Source organism: Camponotus vicinus, unplaced genomic scaffold (genome assembly GCF_025532165.1).
Source record: "Camponotus vicinus isolate PSW18456_S1 unplaced genomic scaffold, iyCamVici1.0 SCAF_1, whole genome shotgun sequence".
Classification (NCBI taxonomy): domain Eukaryota; kingdom Metazoa; phylum Arthropoda; class Insecta; order Hymenoptera; family Formicidae; genus Camponotus; species Camponotus vicinus.
In genome coordinates, this window is record NW_028141945.1 from 8,423,855 (window position 1) to 8,440,872 (window position 17,018).

Below are 17,018 nucleotides of genomic sequence, written 5' to 3' on the forward strand. Positions count from 1 at the left end.
CTTTTCTTGGATTTTTCTTCGGATTTTTTTAAGAGTGAAATTACTAAGGAGGCAAATCAAAATGACAACAGCAATTCTGATGAAATTATCCAGCTTCCACAAAAAATAACAAATTTTCCAAGCAGATTAGATCGAATAAAGACAAAAAGAAATCTTGTTTTAGATATAAATCAAACGAAAATCACAAACTTTGTTGAAATTTGTGAACGTATCAAACAGCATGTAAATGAATGTGAAATAATTTCTCAAGAGTTTGTTTCCAATTTAAGACTTTTGGATGAGGAAAAATATTATGCTGTCTATTATAATAACACATTCTATATTGAAAGAGTCATTGAAATATTTGAAAATTCTACAAAAATTAAATTTTTAAAATCCAAATTAGATGTTTATAAATGGCCTAAAGAAACAGATATTCAAATAATACAAAATGAATACTTATTCTTTGGACCAGTTACTCTAATTGGAACCGAACCGTTTCCTTAAATAGACATGAAAAGTATTAATTAAAAGAAGAAACAAAGAATTAAAGAGAATATATAATGATTAACTATATGTAACTCAAATATGTGTACATATATATATATATGTAATTGTTTATTTTGCAAAATATACATATTATAAATTTAAAAAAATGTCTTATTTTAAACTTTGTTCCAATTATTAATTTAAAAAAAATCTTTTATTTTAAACTTACGAACATGAACACATAAAATACAATTATACATATATATATATATATATATATATATATATATATATATGTATGTATAATTGTATTTTATGTGTTCATATTCGTAAGTTTAAAATAAAAGATTTTTTTAAATTAATAATTGGAACAAAGTTTAAAATAAAACATTTTTTAAAATTTATAATATGTATATTTTGCAAAATAAAAAATTATAAATAAATATATTTGCATTACATATAATTACTTTATATTTCATGGAATTGTTTCGTATTACGTCGCATTACTTAGAGTACATGGTGCATTACATGGAATTACCTGAAATTACCTGATAATTCGCAATACATGTACAAATTTTTAGTCAGTGAGACACCCCTTGATAATTTCTACTTATTATGTATATAAAACATTATACACACAAACACACTTTATATGTACATATATATCATCATATTGATTGTATTGCAGAATCTAGAAGATCGCGATCGTAAGCACATCATACACAAGGAGCAGCTGTCGCGCGAGCAGAGGTTCCTGAGACGACGACTCGAACAGTTGACGAGCCAGACCGGCCTCCACGGCCTTCACGCGCTTCACGGCCTCCACGGGCTCAGTACGAGCGCGCCGACCGGCTCTGCCGCTGCCGCCGCCGCCGCCGCCTCCGCGGCGATGCTGTCTAAGCGGCGCAGCATCTCCGAGTGCTCCCTGGGCACGGCGTCCACCAGCTCCACCGGGAGCTCCATAAACTCCGACAGGTCTGCGGGCAGTCCATCCGTCTCGGAGTCCGGTGAGTACGACTCAAGATACGGATCTGTTCTTCCACTTGCATCAGATTTTCAAAATGTAATTTTTCGACGCCCTTTTCGCTCTTTTCGATTTCGAAATCATGGATAATATTAAGTTTCTCAACATTATTATACTCGAAAAATTGCCAACATTTTATAGAAATAAAAACATTTTTAATAAACTGTTACAAGAATTTTCCAAATTGAAATTTTGACAGATTCCGGTATTTTATATGTAACAATCTCCGATATAATTATAGTCTTTGACTGAAATAAAATAATAAATGCAAACACATTGATTGTCCGTAATGATACGGTTTATTCTTTTTTTTTTTTTTATTCCTCTTCCCGGATTAAGATCTTTTTCGTGTAACTTATCGCGTTCTTAAGACCAGGCTTTCAAAGTACCCGACAAGTATCCGAGGATTTTCGTCAGCAACCTTATCTTCTCTCCCTGGTCAGCCGATTAAATCTTAATCGTCGCGAGTCGGGATTGAGACGGAAAGCTACGATGGAAGCCACGTCGGCTGCTCTATCTGCGTCGTAAAATTAAATGCGAGTGGATCTATTTAATTTCCCGAAGCGTCATTGTTTAAGCAGTCGTATGGCGTGCAGTCATATAACACATCACATATATGCACACAATCTCACACTATATCACGACGTATAGTAATGAACGCGAGTGACTTTTCGAGCATAAATTTGCGATCTGTAATTTGCTTCGAAAAAATGTCCATATAGTGACAAAAAAATTGTTTATGTCATTCAAATTCATATAAACTTTTTTCCATTCTTGAGTCTAGCGTAATACGTTTTCTAACACTTTTAATTTATTTTATATATACAGACTCCATGATGAAAGGAGATTGCTCGATTATTGATTCATTCGAGCGTTTATTCTTTCGCGTTTTTTATTATCCGATTTGAGATTATGTAATTATATTCTTGGATAAAGTTTCAAAAATTCGAATTATTGTTTGTGCTGAGGCACCATTATGGCGTCGTAAAAGTGCATTTCGCTACCGCATGAAATATCACAGCGTGCGGGGGTGGATGGGTTTTTCAAAGGAGTTGAGTTGGAGAAAAAGGAGGTCGAGCCGGCGAAGAAGGTGAAGGAAATCGGAAGACTGTCGGTGGGGGTATACGCGCGAGGGGTCGACGTTGAAATTGATGATCCCGCGGGAATATCCCCGGCGAAGCACTTATCATAAGTCACGTGTGCCACGCCGGCGATTTTTCGAAAGCCACCCCCAATTTTCCGCGCTTTTCTACGTCGTTCATAATAGTGGCGTTAAATATCTTTAACACGATTGACTAAGAAAAATGTATCGTCTTTCTATGTCCTTATATTGATGCTATATATGTTGTTGACATATATGGCGTCGTCTAGATGTCATAATTACAAATTAATCATTTAGTCATTACTTGATATGTTTGCCCTGTCGGTAAATTTAAGATTTGAATTGAGAGAGAGAGAGAGAGAGAGAGAGAGAGAGAGAGAGAGAGAACAAGAGATAATTATATTGTATATTATAGTTAAGCGAAAATCAATTCTTCCCCTCTTTACCTCTCTCTTCATGCACATAATTATTTCAAGGCGACTTCTAGCATTTTAATATTATGAGATTGTTATGTTTAAAATATAATTTTAATAAAATATAATTTTAAAACATAATTTTAAAACATAATTTTAATAAGCTACCGAATAACATTCTTCCTTATGCTTTATAATTCTAGATGTTAATAACTAATCTCTTTGATCAGTTGTATGACGCATTAGAAAAATATAGTTACACAAGACGTGTCGGAAATCATTCGTTAATTTTCTTCCTATTAATATATTTACGAGCCATTTAAATATCAGTCTTTTACAGTAAAATTATCACGTTACTTCAATTTGAGAGTAAAAAAGAAATATTGTCAGAAGTGGGATTCGAACCCACGCCCACAGAAGTGGACTGCGACCTGAACGCAGCGCCTTAGACCGCTCGGCCATCCTGACATAATATTACAACGCTAAAGGCTGAGACATAAAGTTTCTTCTTTATAGTTGAAATTGGAGCGGAATACAATGAGATAAATATATATTTTAAAAATGGGAAAGAGATATATGTATATATACTGTTTGATATACAGGGTTTAGCAAAAGTGTGGAAACCCCTTAATATTTCGAAAAATACGCATTTAAAAAAAAAGTGTTTCATACAAAAGTTATAGGGTTTTATGTGGCGCATTACACAGCAACATTATTATGACCTCGAATAGCGTTGTCAAGGTTATGTGAAGGTCACCTCCAACTTTTTAAATGGGACACCCTATATGCTTTTGCATATTCTTGTAGCTTATCTCGAGAGCTTTCCAAAACACTATAATTAAGTTAGTTTTCATTAAGTACTTTCCGAGTTATGAGGCTTGAAATCATTTCTTAATTTTACATAAACCATAAAATATCTAGTAAAATATTCATTTTTCGATTATCTTACCTTAATACTTTTATGTACAAAATAATGAGAGGAATCAATTGGTGTAAAGAAAACACATAGTTGTTTTTAAGAAAAAATATGTAATTTGCAATTAACAATTCCATATTTTTTCTTAAAAACAACTGTATGTTTTCTTTACACCAATTGATTACTCTCATTATTTTGTACATAAAAGTATTAAGGTAAGATAATCGAAAAATGAATATTTTACTAGATATTTTATGGTTTATGTAAAATTAAGAAATTATTTCAAGCCTCATAACTCGGAAAGTACTTAATGAAAACTAACTTAATTATAGTGTTTTGGAAAGCTCTCGAGATAAGCTACAAGAATATGCAAAAGCATATAGGGTGTCCCATTTAAAAAATTGGAGGTGACCTTCACATAACCTTGACAACGCTATTCGCGATCATAATAATGTTGCTGTGTAATGCGCCACATAAAACCCTATAACTTTTGTATGAAACATTTTTTTTTTAAATGCGTATTTTTCGAAATATTAAAAGGTTTCCACACTTTTGCTAAACCCTGTATATCAAATAGTGCAAAAAGTTCAACTACAAAGAACAAATCTTTTAACTTAAATGCGAATCGCGAAGTAGAAGTAAAAAAGCTTTTTAGCAAATTATAAATAAAATTTTATCATGTATTTATTTATTTAAACAATTTTATACAACATTAATATGCTAGAAGGTATTTGAAATAATTATGTGTGTTAAAAACAAAAGAGAAAAAAATGGTATTCATCCAATCTCATAACATACTAATGAGTGAATGAATGGAATTCTTTAGGAATAATTAATTTTAATTCTTTCAAATAGTTTTTAGACATTTTACTATTTTTCTCTCTCTACTTCTCAATTAAAATCTTATGTGGAGTTTTTTTCTATACATATAGTTTTAAATTTTCTTAAATTTTCTAATCAATTATCGATTAAAATAAGTTGAATATATTTGAAAAATGACGGAAAAAGAGGTGACTCAACTCAATAAAAATAATTTATCGATTTTCAACGATTCTTATGCACTCGCTTTTACACACCCGCTCGAGCTCTCATTCGATATATTTAAACTCACAATGACAAGGAAAGGGGGAGAAGAGGCAGGCAGGAGTGGTGAGACTATTTGTCAACAGTCGTACATATGTACTTTAGTCGTCGTCGGTAAATTATATCCGCGGGCACGGAAATATTGACCGTCCGGAATTTCTCGGCGAAGCTCTCCGAAAGTTTCCCTATGTTCCAGGTGTGCGATTGCGTATCTCTCACGCACGTCATGTGACCGGTCAAATACTGACCGGTGACTATGTACTTTGGTGCGTCGTGTTGTGAAGTTATTTCAACTGGATTGGAATATAATCGAGACTTAATCACGGATCGACGACGTGTTATAAATAAACCAGATAATTCGTTCGTCGAGCGTAGGCGGAAGTTGATGATTTAGGATCGAGAGAGACAGTTTGGCGCGGAGTCTATCTCTTTCTCTCCCTATCTTACATCGAGAAAATGTCACGCTATTGCTTTATTCTTGATTTAAAATTGAGCGAGACGCGTAAATTTATTTGCGAATCTATTTGCGCGATTGAACGTTGATATTTACGTTATCTAATATTGAATCGTTGCATATGAAAAATGTCTGCATGCATGCACCTTCGTGAAAATTAATGTTCAAACGAGCTAAGAGTTAATTATCGCGGCCGTGGCAAATATTATCGTTATCTGCCGTCAACCGCCACCCCTGCTCCTCCCCCCTTTGCGTCTCTTTTCTTCCATTTGTTCCTGATAAACGCGCGAACACGCAACAGGACTGTGCCATGCTGTTTATTACCGTATGATAACGAGGAATGATTAATTGGGAGGGAAAACGCGGGGACGACGACTTATTTTTATTCGCTTCAGTCTGAAAATTGAAATTCATTTGCTTAGCAAGTAATCGAAAACATCGATGAATGTTTCGTGTATTTTTTACGTCCCATGCCAGAGGGATGAGGAACGACGAATTCGACGATGCCAGGGGTGCACACGACGCTGGTTTTAATGAACTCTTTTGCTCGCCACTCGTGCAACCCTTAAACCGCCGTTTTAACCAGTGCCTCTCAAGTCGCACCACTCCGTTCTCTATCCGTTTTCACCGATCAATATTCGCAACCGATCACGAGACAACATTTGTTCTATATTTTATACCGTAGTTTATTCTATACTCCTATATTGAAATTTCATATCTTATCTATTCACATCTCTTATATTCGATATATTGAAAATATATTGAAAAATTTATTCGTTATTTTATAATTTGATTTATTAAACTTTTTTCCTTTTTTTGCACTTTTTTTTGTATTATTAACTTGTTTGTCCTTTCTGCCACTGTGTTTTGAGCGTCACTGTCACCTGGACAGGTTAGCGATGTCGACAACGCAGAGGGGTGAGAAGCGGGAAGCGGGTGGTGACGAGGGCAGATCTGGTTCGCTTAGTGTGACGAGAATAGAGGCATGTTATTGATTATGGAAAAATACCCCCGACTCAGAGCGGCGCGAAGGGGTAAGGGTGGTTCGCAAGTGTGGTCGACACCCCCTCGTCTTCTTCAAGTCGTGTCTTCCAGCTGGTGTTATGGCTACTGTACACCCCGCAATTTCTCTCTTTCTCTCCTTATGTCGTATTCTTCACTTATTCCTTTTTCTTTCCTCTTAATCCGTCTTCCACCCCATTTGTTGTCTATCATCTCTTCATCTGACGGCATAACATCATAATAACGATGCATTCTTACCGGCATTTCCTTCCTCATTGATCAGTTGGTTCATGCAGTTGGCATACTAGGATGTCTTCTCATGTAACAAAAGTTAGATAATACTTTCAGTTAGGAAGAAATCTATTTGAAGCATCTTATTCGTTCGTACAAGATTTCGATATTAAATATTATATTACTGAATCTGCAATCAATAAGCTTAGTATGAAACAACCAACAATTTATACAGGATATCTCAAATAAACTGCATTTTATTTGCGAATTTTTGAGATAATTTTTGGAAAGGATTTGTTGGGAAACAGTTCGCGATAGGACGGAAGTGTGACGTATTGTTTGAAGATAAAGCGAGTTTAACAGAAACTTAGGAAGCGATTGCGAATACAGTGAAAACACAAAGAATTTGATAAGAAGATATAATCGTAAAAAATAGAAAGAGGAAAATAGATTTTTTTTATAGTAAAAAATGAGTATTTTCATTACCATTAATTAATTTTGTTTGATAAATAATAAATCGAGTCAACTTCAAACATTTTAGACGCGCAACCAATTTTTATTACAATAGTGGCAAATATCGGTGCAATAGATTTTCATTAATTTTTCGTGATAATCTTTACTTTCGTTAATCAATATACATAAAAAAATTGATTTTAATCATACCTAGAAGTATTTTTCAATTTTAATAATACAAGTAATTTGTTCGTTCTTGTTTGTCACACACGCGATATATCAATGAAGAATTATTTTATCTCTATTATTCTCTTTCAGATTATAACAGATAATGAAGGAGAATTTGGTATTTTCTGTTACAGACGAAGTGGATGTGATCGGTTATACGAGCAATCAATCGGACACCGATGATCACAGTAGCGTACAAAGTAGTAGCGACAGCGGTGTCGCGATGTCCACCTCCAGGCTGACTCTTTCCGAAATGATGGACAATCTTTAGGTACGTATATAATCCAATTGATTTCGAAACAAAAACAGGTGTGGAATTCCACTGTAAAAGAAATAATATGAATTTAAAACAAATTGTATTCGAATTAAAATAAGATTTGCTTATAATTTCAATTATTAAAATACATGGGAATAAGCAATTAATTATAGTTGGTCGTGTCCTATAATAATGAAAAAGACACGCTAAGTACGGGAAATCCATTAAGACTGTAAGACGTCACCAAAGGAACAAAAATCGAAAAATAGGAAGATAGAATAGAAAGAGGAAGAGTAGATGTTTGACAAATAAATTCTCACATTGGTTTCTCTGCGCTGTTTGCAGACAAAGAGGCGGCGAGATGGCAGCGAAAGAAGAAGCGGTTGAAAAAGAGAAAAGGATAGGGGAGGGAAAGATAGAGCGAAAGGAAGAACATCCATTGGGGCGTACGAAAATTGACGGCGCGAGAGATATCGATTCATACACACATAAACATATACACACAAAATGCATATTTAAATTCATATTTGTGTCCTTCCAAAATGGCCTGGCTGGCAAAGGCAACATTAAAGAAGAAGGCTTTCAGGTATTGCATGACTTTGTGAAGATTTTCGGAAAACGGAGAAGATTTCAAAAATCGCGGAAATCACTGAAGAATGGGAGGAGTCGTAAAAATTTGGAAGAGCTCGGAAGACATCGATCTTAACGCAAAGAAAAAGAAGAAAATAAAGAAGATTGAAGTCATCTTTGATACCATCTTGGATACCATCTAGCCTACAACATAAAGAATAAGTAATTTTTGGGACTTTGAAGTCGTTAAAAATTATTTATAAAACGAGGGACTGATTCGAAGAATATGTATTAAAGTATATTACAGATGCTTATAAAAAGAATTCGAAAAAGAGAAGAGACGTGAAAGAGGAGAAGAGATTTTGACGCCAAGAAAAAACAGACCATCTTACAAAAACACTTATCGTATAAAAGTGTAAGGAAAATAGAGAGCAAATTGAGCAAAAAGAAAAAGAAAGAATATTGAAAAGGAGAATGTATGTATTAAAAATCTTACTGCAAATTATATTTGACATCTTAAAGAGAAGGCAATACCCAGAAATATCCAATTACAAGAAAATCAAAGAAGGTTTCCGATCAAGAAGAAAATCAATAAAAACGATACTTTCGAAAAATTATAAGTGCAAACTGAAAGATTACAGCACATTTTTCAAAATGAAAGTAAAATATAATACGCATGAAAGAAAATTAAAGAAAAAAAATGAAAGAAGAGACAAAAGAAAAAAGGGAATAAGAAAAAAAATAAAATTAATTTTGAATGAATAAAAAATGTAAGAGAAAAACTAAGAATAAATGAAATGAGAAAAATAAAGATATATAAGAAGAAATTTTAAAAATTTAACCAAGAAGAAAGCCAGCAACTTTTTGAGAAAGTTAACTTGCATAAAATAAAGGACGGCAACATACGAAACAAAAACAAAACGAAAAGGTAACAAGCGCGACTTTGAAAATGCAAAAAATAAAGAAGATAATTGTAAATTATCAAGAATTGAACGGAGAATCGCAGCAACATTGTACATATTTTTAAGAACAAACAAATTTATTGAGAGAGCGTAAATATGTATGTGAGAGAGAGAGAGAGAGAGAGAGAGAGAGAGAGAGAGAGAGAGAGAGAGAATGGATGAGAAAAAAAGAGTGAGAGAGGAAGTAAGAAATTAAATGGGAAATGGAAATGTTGAACAGAAGCAGTAAGGAAATTCTTCGTTTTGTTGCAGGCTTAATCTATTATTCTTGCAGAAATAAGTAAAGCGTTGATTGATCATTTCGAGACTCAATCGTTGAAACATGCGTTTTCTCGATTTAGTTTTCACAATATTTGACAAAATTAAAAATTTATTCTTAGAAATATATTTTGAAGAGTTAATTAATTAATTAATTAATTAATTTTGTTATTTTAAATTATAGAGATTGATTCATAAATAATTCTCAATTTTTCAATTAATATCGTAATAAATTTTTAATTTGGTTTAAAAAATATAAAGAGAGAGAGAGAGAGAGAGAGAGGAAATGGAATAAAAATAAAATAAATATATAGAAATTTATAAAATTATTTCAAAGTAATTAGAGTTAAAATTATAATTTTATAAATCCAATTTCTAAAAAGCCAAAATTTATAGTTTTATTAACATTAATATAGAAATTTTTTTACTTTATAAAAATTTATTACGAAATTAGTCGAAAAATTTTTGGAAGTATTTATAAAGCAATTTGTTTAATTCGAAACGACAAAATTATTTATTAAAATAATTTGTAATATATATAAATACATATATCAGAGATAGATTATATAATAAAATTATTCTACAAATTTATATTCGTAAAATTGTACATTTAATTTAAAATTCAAATTATATATTATATATATGCAGTATTTGGAATTAATTATAATATGTTAAGATCATAAAATATGAAATTATTTTTATAATATAAAATTGTGTATAAAAAAATTAGAATTAACTTTAAAAAATTATATGAAATTATTCGGTAAAACATTAAGTCATTTTCCAAACTAAATTGTGAATTTCTTCCATTCAATGATATTTAAGTAAACATACAAATAGTTCATTAAGTAAACTTACTAAAGAAACAATCCCTGCGCCGTCGCCACGTTTTTAAGAAGAAGTAAAAATCTGCAAAAAAACTCGACCGCGTAATATAGAAGAATATGAGAGGAGGGAAAATGTATTTAGAGAAGAAGAGAAAAGAAGACAAAGAAAGACAAACGGCTGATTTCTCGATGAATAATGAATTGCGATTTATTAATAGACTACAATGCAGATTTACACAGATACAAGTGAATACACAGACGCACACACACACACATACATATACACATATATATTAAGTCATTATTATTCTGTAATTAAGTGAGCAAAGCAAAGTATAAAAAGCAAAAAAAGTAAACTGATAATTATAATATGGCGTAAGTGATGTTTCATTATACATATATATATATAAACACATATATAGAGTGTCCCTTATTTATAGATAATAATAGGAAAAGTCCTGAGTGATTTTTGCTCTTTTTGCAGAATTTATAACGCATTTTATTAATCTTGTTCTAAAAAGAAACAAGGATTAAAAAACAAAAATAAGAAAGTTATGAACAAAAGAAATGAAAAAATAACTAAAAAAATTATAAGATAAAAAATTGAGGAGATAAGTATTATCAAAGATAATGATTCTATAAAAAAATTGTCTTAAAATTTAAGAGACTTGTTATTATAAAAGAAATAATATATAGGCTGCTGTGTGAATGCAATTGAAATAATAAGGGACACTCTAATACACATTCGAAGAGTACAAATTCCGCAAATCCCTCAAGGGGTGTTCTCGGGGCTGTTACCTTTTTATGTGATGCGTTTCTTTTTCACGAGAATGATCTTTGACTATTCCTAGATCATTGAATGATTTAGAAACAAATAAACTAGATAGTGGATCGAAAGCGATACAATGTCGCTGAGTTCATATATCGATAGTAGGAGCGTACGAAAAACTTATTGTGACGTGAATGACATAACAATTGATATTCTTTTCCAATTTAATAAAGATAATATCTTTGAATAACTTTTCTCTATGTTTTTTTATATCAAGAAATATAAAAATTATTATTGTCTAAGAAGAAAATTGGAGAATATTATATTATTTTGACTCAGATATGTGTGTGTGAGACACAAGCATGTGGCAGACTATGGCACGAAATATTGTAAGAACTCAACGAAATTATAACGATTTCGATGCCTAATCTAAAAAAATATTGAAAGTCGGGAATTCTCTTAAAGGGCAAAAATTCGTACGATAAGATTCTGTCTTTTGTAAGATCGGCTTTGGATAATATGCGTTAATGGATAGACTGATTACCAAATGTAATGGATGATCTCTGAAGACCGACGTTAAATTGTAAGCTGGAAGCGAACTTTTTTATGAGCATATTTCGGAAAATATTCCCTCACAGAACATGTGCCGTTAGTTAACCCTTTAACTTTCCTTCATATGTTTGAGATATACAAATTGGCCGGAGAATCATTAAAGTGCAAGGATAAATTATAGCTATTCAAAATGATTGAAATTAGCGAAATATACCAAACAGAATTTTTGCAATTCGCAAGAAAAAGTTGATATTTACAACATATTTATAACATATTTTTTATTATAAAACGTTTATTTGTTTTTATGAAAAAAAATTCTATGACAAATTAATACTATCCTCTATGAGATTTCTTGTATAGAAACACATATTTTAAAAATATCTTTCGATATTATTTTTATTTTTATTTCATTTTTCGATTTATTTTTATATGTGTGTTCTATACGTTTCTTTTTTTTCTATTTAGTTTATTTTAAACATTTATTATCATGATATTTTATTAAGATACAGTATTATTAATATTATATAGTAAAATTAATTATGATAAAACGAAAATATATTCTGGAGATATTAAGTGTTAAACATTAAAAACTTTGAATGTATTTAGAATTAAAATTTAAAAACTCTTTAAAACACATACATAGAATTGAAAAATATATCAAATTAAGAAATTTTGTTTTTAAAGTAAAAAATTTTTTAAGAAATTCCAGATCGCGAAAATAATTTAATTTTCTCATTTATTGTTTTCTTTTTATATTCCGAGCAATATTATATAATAAGTAAATATTTTTAAATAATTTCATAATGATATAAATTAATAAACAAATTGAACATTTATACATATTAATTGTACATATTAATTTATACATATTAATTGTACAAAAAAATTTTATAATTTAAATTTATAATATATTTCAGATTTCTAATTCTTCTTTTTAGAGATTTCTGGATTTTCAATTAAATAGATTTTAAATTTTTGATTTTAAAATATGGCTATATATATATATATATATATATATATATATTTCTTTTAAAATTTAAAAATTGATTTAAATATGTCTTAAAAATTATAATTTCCAATTTATGAATTTAAAATTTTTAGAAATAGAGATTTTGTAAAATTTTCTGATTATTTTCTGTTCTAATTTTCAAGAAATTGAATATTTTAAATTTTGGTAGATAAATATAAATATTTATTTTTTGTGAATTTTTTTAATAGCTGTAATATTTAAAATATTAAAATAAATTTTATGTAATCTTAAACTTAGTTATATAAAAAATAGTTTTGTTCTTAAAACAATTATGCTAAATTTTAATTTATAATTTCAGAATACAAAAAAATTAAATAACAAAAATTAATAACCGAAGTAATTAAAATATTTTTAATTGTAACTAAAGAAGAATTTTAAGATTAGTTAACTTATAGATTTAACTTAAGAGTTTAACTTTAAACTGTGTGTGTGTGTGTGTGTGTGTGTGTAAGTTAAAGGGTTAACTGTGTGTGTCAGGGGTTAACATAGACGAAGGACATAAAAAAACACAAACACATGGACAAAAAAACAAGGCAGTAGCCAATAGAAGAAAGACAGGGAATGAGATTGCGAAGATGATAAAGGTTCATAAAAGATCAAAGGACAAGGTCAAATCCCGCCGAAAAAGCGACCAAGCCAAGTGAAATATTTTCAGCGAGGCACGCTGCGATTTTTAATATTGAATCATATATTGATTGTTGTATCAACAATCGTCTATAACTAAATCGCAATCATATTGGTTGTTGCACGAATCCATCGCGGCGAACACATTACATTTATAAATGGCGGGCTTTGGCCGCAATTGTATGATCTATGACTTTATCTTTTAGCACACATAAATCTGGAATTTTAATGTTTTTTTCTTTTACATAGAAACTGTAAACAGAATATTTTTTATTTTTTCATTATTTATTTCAACGAAATTTGAGAGATTTTCTAAGAGTTGAATGGAATATTAGATATGTTCAACTGAAACGTAGACTATAAGATAATTATTCGATAAAAAAATATCAATCTATGTTTCAGTTGAATGTATCATATATTTTTCACAATGTTAGAAATTATATTGATTTGAACGCTTCCGTGCTATTTTGAAAAAAAAAATTATTAAGATTCTTGTTTCTTTATAGTAGTATTGAATTACGATATTAGAAATGATAAATGTGAATTTTTTGCTTGCAAAATGCGCCGAAATAAATTAGTGTTTTTGTATACCATCTCTACGCGTTTGATATTCACATGATTTTTCATTTTTGATGTCGTAATTCAATGTGATTGCACTAAGGAATCAGGAATCATAATCTATAGATTGATTTTATTGATTTGAATTTTTTCCGAAAATAATGTTTGTCGTTTATCTAATTCAATCAATTAATGATTATCAATTAATTAAAGGAGCAACTTGAAATAAAAATGATCTATACTGAATTGCCGTTGATCTTCGTACGCCAGAACGATAAAAAGTTCTTCAAAAAAAAAAAAACGAAAAAAATGCGCGTAGAACAAAAATGAGGGAATCACGTCAAGAACCAACAAAAAACCTAATAACTACAAAGAACTGTAAAATCTCCCCCCCCCAAAAAAAATAATAATAGGCGCAAAAATAAACGAGACCTCTGCGTAGAATTTTAAAGAAGCAAATCAATTAATTAAAACAAAAATTTAAAAAAAATTTTTTTAAGCATAAAAAATCGTCTTTATTTTAACTCAGTTTTATAATAAACGGAATACAAATTTTATTACAAATAAAGAAATTTTATATATATGTATCATAATAAATAATTATCTTTTAATTTTTTTTAAAGATCTAGTTTATAAAAATTAAATATATTGTTTTAACTGTTTCAAAAATTCTTGTAACTTATTCATTAAAATTATGTTATTATAAATTATTTTCTGATAAATTTTATATGGGTTTAGTAAATCTTTTCTTTAAATTTTTTAATATGTATAATTTTCAAATATAATATATTTGATCTATTTAAATGAATCTTAATCTGAAGTTTTTATAAAATAAAAACAATTATATATATCTTTAGTTAATTTATTTATATTATAATTGTGGATTATATATATATATATATATATATATATATATATATATATATATATACATATACATATATACATATACATATAGTGTATTTACTACATGATTTTTCCAAATGAAAAAAAAAATATACGAAATGTCTAACAAGAAAGTAGTATAATTATGGGAAACTTTTTCGTAATATGCTAAAATTGTTAGAAAGAACTGAGGAAATGAATGTAATTTTAAGTTAAACATCGTCAAATTGAACACGTTGTCTTTCTTTGAATTTGCCGAAAAGTATAAATATTCAATATGTAATTGAGAAACTAGAGAGATTAAAGAAATCTGTTTTCTAGGATGTAATAAATTGGAATGATAAACGATTGTAAGAGTAAATAGTTATAATAAATTACTAAGGAGATATGCTAATCTCTCTAAAGATGAAAACGTCATAAAAATATACAAATTCGATGTTTTTAGTTTTTAATAATTACAAAATGCTTGATAAAAAAGTATGTTAAGTTGATGCAGAAGATTTGTCTCATATTTCTCAAGTAAAGTTGAAGATAAAATTACAGCTTTAATAGAAACACCCATGATGAACATTTGATATATTATACTTTGCCTATCAAGAAAAAAATGTCTTCGATCCTCTGTTTTCAAAAATATGAAAATCAATGTTATTTAAAGTGAACATAATTTTATAGAAAAATGTAACGACATGCGATAACTAACAAATTTCAAAAATTAAATTTTTTAAAAATTTGAGCAAGAAGACGAATTTTCTTTGTCGCTATTTTTTATTAAATTCTGAGACATTTACTAATTTAACTTAATGTAATTTTTCAGATAATTATTTATATTATTTCTAAATTCATATTCGTCCCCGAAATAGTTGGACATTCTGTATACATAATTTAAAAATAACTGTGACAAGGAAGAGATATATGAGTTAATTTAATATAATAATGCTCTCTCTCAAATTCACCGCAAGCGTTTGTATTATAAATATTTTATATGATTTAAATTTTAAAAAATATAAATTATAAAATATAAATTTACAACTGTAATAAGAAATAAGTGAATATAGATACGGTAAATAGAGCATTAAAAACATTTATATTGTGATCACTTGCTGATACTTAATTTCACTTATTAAACTTGGTTTTGAATGATGTCTTTAATTTAGTATAGACAATATTTTTCTGTGTATTATAAGAGAAAACGAAAAGGTGTACAGGAGAGAAAAACAAGGAAAGAAAAGAGAAAAAATAGAAGCTAAAAACAAAGAAGAAGACAAAGAGAGGCAAGAAAAGGTGGATGAGGAAATCAGGGAAGGAAATAAGTGGAAGCAAGAAAGGTAAAAAGAGGAAAAAAAAGAAAAAAAGGAAGAGACGAAAAAGAATTACATTGTTTTGATTAAAAATAATTGTCGAATTTTTCGATATATATAATTATATAGTTTAAATTAAATTAATTGAAATAATTACAGTTATATATATATATATTTTTTTTTTCCACGAAAAAGTCAATAATTATTTATTTCATATCACTATTTCTTTCTTTATTCGAAAAATTCATCAATATTAAAATCAAAGAAATCGAAAGAGAGGATAAATATAAAGAAGAGAAAGAAAGAAAAGGAGATGAGACTAACAAACTAGAGAAAGAAAAATTAGAAAGAAACAAATCAGAGAGAGAAAAAGAAATGATCGTAAAAGCAGCAATAAATATTGACACGGTATTGAAAACAAAACAAATGACGAAAAATGATGTATGAATTTAATTTAAATTTTAAATAATAAGAAAATATATATTTAATTGATATATTCGCGAATTCAATGATATTATTAAGATTTGCTTATATCATTAATTATTTGATAAGTTAAAATTTAATTATTAGTTATAATTCAAATTCGTCTCATGCTCAAGAAATTAAATTTGTGGAAGCTATTACTTTTAAAATTATTTAATGCAAATTGGCGACAAATAAAAAAAATAATTCGGCTGACTTAATCGACAATAACAATGTTAATTAATATTAATTAAAGTTATAAAATTTATCACGAAAGCTTCAGTGAACAATATTTTATGATATTATCTGTTAATTGATATTAATTAATATCTCTATATATCTTGCAGTTGTTAACAAATAATATTGATTAATGATCGATTAATAATCGATCTCGATAATTTTACATATTGTTTATCGGTTTTGATATTAAATAATATTAAAACCGATTATACTGATGATTATAAATCAATACTTATTCAACATCAATCGTTAAACCAATACCAGTCAATATCGAGACTCTGAGGTTTGTCTATCATTATCTGTTAATTTCAATAATTGTTTGAATTCTGCGAAAATTTTACATTTCTTTTTTA

At 28.9% G+C, this 17,018-nt stretch overlaps 1 protein-coding gene and 1 non-coding gene across 6 annotated transcripts in view; one reads left to right on the top strand and one right to left on the bottom strand.

Annotated features, from left to right (window-relative positions):
* Positions 1-10,616, top strand: part of Mxd (MAX dimerization protein) — a 41,297-nt gene extending 30,681 nt beyond the window's left edge. For all 5 annotated transcript variants that reach the window (XM_083100313.1, XM_083100324.1, XM_083100335.1 and 2 more), the window contains 3 exons: positions 1,157-1,475; positions 7,509-7,645; positions 7,976-10,616. In XM_083100313.1, coding sequence (XP_082956439.1) covers positions 1,157-1,475; positions 7,509-7,645 — 456 coding nt within the window. In that variant the 3' untranslated portion in view covers positions 7,976-10,616. The remainder of the gene's footprint in view (positions 1-1,156; positions 1,476-7,508; positions 7,646-7,975) is intronic.
* Trnal-cag (transfer RNA leucine (anticodon CAG)) lies at positions 3,392-3,475 on the bottom strand. The gene has a single exon. It is a non-coding gene; the product is annotated as a tRNA-Leu (tRNA).
* Positions 10,617-17,018: the final 6,402 nt, after the last annotated feature.